Source organism: Cyprinodon variegatus, unplaced genomic scaffold, assembly GCF_000732505.1.
Source record: "Cyprinodon variegatus isolate N-32 unplaced genomic scaffold, C_variegatus-1.0 Scaffold8, whole genome shotgun sequence".
NCBI classification, from domain to species: Eukaryota; Metazoa; Chordata; class Actinopteri; order Cyprinodontiformes; family Cyprinodontidae; genus Cyprinodon; species Cyprinodon variegatus.
The window spans coordinates 1,067,627-1,071,420 of record NW_015150461.1 but is presented as its reverse complement, the minus strand read 5'-3'; the positions used below and the strand labels follow the sequence as shown (position 1 = coordinate 1,071,420).

Sequence of the window (3,794 nt, the reverse complement as noted above, 5' to 3'; positions counted from 1 at the left end):
TAAAATATTCTTTAAAAAACCACTAAGACTGGTATTTGTTATTATAGTTAATTAGTTCATTTCTTTATGTTATTTTAGCCACTATTGAAATCAATTGTAGAGGATCCAAAGCCACGGGTTGCAGACCCCTGAGCTAAGATGTTGATTTTAACTGAAGTTCAAATAAACCAGCTAGTCCTACTTCACTATTCAATCTGATAAAAATAAACCTCCTCCACAGCATAATGCTACCACCACTGTGCTTGACTCATGGTCATTTGTATTGGGTTTGTTGATCTAACTTTGACTCATCAAAACTGTCAATGTGAAACATGGTGATATCATAAAGACAGGAGGAGCTTTTATTTATTTAACTTAGAATTATTTGTATCAATGCAGCTTTAACAAATACTTGCAAATGTAAAGCTTAATCAAAGGTTAATTATTGTTTTATTAGTGCTTTGAATACATACACTGCTGTTCTAAACACTGCAGGTTTTCAGAAACATCTTGCATGAGTATCACATATCTGGCAGAAATTCAAGAGCTTTCACCGCCTCAGAGACCCGAGGTCACGGTGGGGGTGGGCTGGATGCCTCACCCCACTGCTAATTGAACCGGGCTCACCCATTCGAAGGTGGGTCACACTGCGGTTTCCCAGGATCATGATGAATGTTGACTCGTCTGTCCCCCACTTCTCCTCTCCTGCAGCATACAGGTCCTACAGGGAGGTGAGAGAACAAGGATAACATGGAAGATTTTTACTTTAAAACCAAGCAAATCTAAGGACATTATCAAAACAGGGTCAGACCAGCATTTTCTCTAATGAAGCAATTTTTCTTCATCTCCAAACTACTGAACTAAAAAACACCAGAAAACTTTAGAATATTTCAGAATGAATTGCTCAGGATGTTAATTAGCTTTCCTTTGTACATGTTACGCATTAATTTCTGATACTAGTCCAGTAACATCTATATTTCCATTCAAGGTTATTTAAAATGTAAACATGTGAAATAAAATGATCAAAAATAACTAATAGATAGTAATTACACAGTGTAGAAGCATAGGACCCATGTTTTCCCCTCTCCCTTCATACCATTTCCTGTCAAGGCCACTTTCAAAATAAAAGTCGCTAATGCTCCAAAAACATCAAGAATTTGATATTTATCCCATAAACGTTTTAAGACAATATATATATAAATAAATATATATATATATATATATATATATATATATATCTCACTCATTAAATTCCTGAACCAATTACTCTATAATATATAAAAAAAAGACTTTTTTGAGTAGTTTAACTGTATCCGTGAAAAGTTGTCTGACATATAGCGGTCCGTGGTGCAAAAAAGGTTGGGGACGGCTGTTCTAGAAGAAATTTCTCCTCTCATCCAATAGGTTTCTTCAGTTTGAACTAACGGTGGGGAGCACTGAGATTTATGTCTTACAAAGAATTAGGGAAGGACAAAAGGTGGCTGTTATGCCGCCAACTGGATTGGCCAAGGAGGTCACATGGGGGGTGTTAATGGTTGGGGGTTGGGGTTTTTTTAAAAAACTTCACCTCCATTTGCCTAGGCTGAACCTTTTCACATTCGTTAAGTATGAGTGCAAGCCATGAGAACAGCAAAAGTGCTGCAGTTCTGTGTTTTGGCAACAGGTGGCAGTATAATTAGAACATTCTGTCTTTTCATAATTTTTAGGTTGACTAGATTGTAATTTAAATTGAGCGGAAAAAAACTTAAGATCTTCAAACTTAAGCGTCCCTGGAGCTGAAATGCCAACTGCAGCGAGTCACTTACAGTAGCAGCCATTCAAAATGGCCCCTCCCAGTCAGACGCCATCCGAATGGCAGCCCACTTCCCTCCAACTCCCAGCAAAATCCCCCCCCAACTTCCAGCCACTGGAGTGATCACCTCTTGCATATTGTTTGTTTTTACTCTGACTCCACCCTTTCACTGAATTACAGGGTCTGACACTTCTCTTTAGATCTTAATGTCCACAAATCATGACAGAAAGAATATGTTAGTACAAATATTGATGTTTAAAAAGGAATTGTTAGGGACCAGCCAAGGACCCATTAAGTAAAGTGGGGGAATTTTGAATGGCTACAACTGTACTGTACATAGGCACTGGAGCTAAAACTTGCTTATGTTTGAGAAAGTGAGAGGTTACAGTCACATGAAACACTTTAAGAATCGACATATCTAAAATACATAGCAAACTAAACCTGTAATTTCCAACCTCCAAAGCTATAGCTTCACAGAAAACTGCAGAGCTTTATTTAGATGTTTATCCCTTCTGCAAATGCAAATCTTAGTCTATTTTAGTTCATTTCAGTAACAGAAAGGCATCCTTTGTTTATTTATTCTCACTTGAGCATCTTGCTGCACCAGGTCTGCATCCACCACCCCCGATTCGTCTCTGGTCCCCTGAAAACATCACAAAAAATGTATTCAGTCTCCATCATTTGGGATGTAAAGCACAAACGGCAGGTCTGTGACCGTCTCTTCAATGTGCTCACCTGAATCAGAACAACCAGCATCTTCTTGAAGTGACCTGATGTGTCCGCGATAACATCTTCCTCCATGTCCCCGCCATAGGCTGGAGGGGAACAAAAAGCTGTCAGATGGAAATAAACCAGGCTAAAAAAATCACACGTTTTACATCTTACCATCCTTGTAGGCTGCAACCATGTCCTGTATCTGTTTGTTGTTTCTAGATGCCAAGATTTCTATCAAGCATCTTTCGTTTGTTCCCGTTCCCTAAAACAGAGCGTGAAAAAGTCACCGTCAGCGGAAGCAACATCAAATAATTACCACAGGGAGAGTAAAGGACGTACCTTGATCGCATCATGGATCTCCTTAGCATCGTGGTAGGGAGGGGTTCTCATCAGACTTACAATGAGACGCTCAAATTTTCCTGTGAGCTCATATTTCAGATCTTCAATCAGATCCTGAAGAGATGATGATGATGCTTTCTTAAAAAAAAGCTTTGGACATAAAACCCCCCAAAAAAGTCTAAATGTTTTGTGTGGCTACCTGCCCAAAGCTGCATTTGTACGCTGCAATGATCTCTTGCCTCTGTGCATTACTCCGAGAGGTGATCAGGTCCAAGATGGTTTCTTTGTCACTACCTGTGAAAGACAAAGCAACTATATTATTAATTTATATAAATTAACTTATTCTATAGGAAAACCCATCTCTCCCTGATGGTTAATAATAGAAGAATGAGTCACTCACCAATGCCTTTCATAGCATTGTAAAGAGTCTCAGCATCAACAGTGGGATCAAAGTCAGGAGCATCTGAAATTGTTCCTCTGAACACCTACAAGAAATATAAAGTGAACTTAAAAAACATTTTTTATATAGTTAGCTCTATAGTTATGCTGCTATAGGCTTAGACTGCTGGAGGACATGGGGGGCTCCTTTTTCATCATTCTGCTTCATTTTTATCTCTATTCTCCCACAGTGCAGAATCTGTTAGTTCAATTTTTAATGTTATGCTCTCTGCTTTTTCTTCTGGTCTGTTCCTGTTTGGCTGTGACTCCATCCTGAGTGAAATATCAGCTGTACTGCTGCCATCAACATCTTTGTTAATAGATGTTGGAGATGTTTCTGCAACGGACTGGCAACCTTTCCAGGGTGGACCCCGCCTTTTGCACGTAGACAACTGGAGATTGGCATTAGCACCCCTCGCGACCCCACTTGGGAATAAGCATGTCTGAAAATGGATGGATTGTACCGGCCTGTTTTTCAGTGTAGTCCTGTTTCTCTAACTGTGATTGGCTGGATGTGCTCTCTTCATCCTCT

At 39.4% G+C, this 3,794-nt stretch overlaps 1 protein-coding gene across 2 annotated transcripts in view; it reads right to left on the bottom strand.

Moving 5' to 3' along the window:
• anxa6 (annexin A6) overlaps positions 1 to 3,350 on the bottom strand; it is a 20,495-nt gene extending 17,145 nt beyond the window's left edge. For both annotated transcript variants that reach the window (XM_015377552.1, XM_015377562.1), the window contains exons 1-7: positions 3,225 to 3,350; positions 3,024 to 3,118; positions 2,825 to 2,938; positions 2,657 to 2,747; positions 2,507 to 2,586; positions 2,358 to 2,414; positions 607 to 700 (exon numbers count right to left, since the gene is read on the bottom strand). In XM_015377552.1, coding sequence (XP_015233038.1) covers positions 607 to 700; positions 2,358 to 2,414; positions 2,507 to 2,586; positions 2,657 to 2,747; positions 2,825 to 2,938; positions 3,024 to 3,118; positions 3,225 to 3,237 — 544 coding nt within the window. In that variant the 5' untranslated portion in view covers positions 3,238 to 3,350. The remainder of the gene's footprint in view (positions 1 to 606; positions 701 to 2,357; positions 2,415 to 2,506; positions 2,587 to 2,656; positions 2,748 to 2,824; positions 2,939 to 3,023; positions 3,119 to 3,224) is intronic.
• Positions 3,351 to 3,794: the final 444 nt, after the last annotated feature.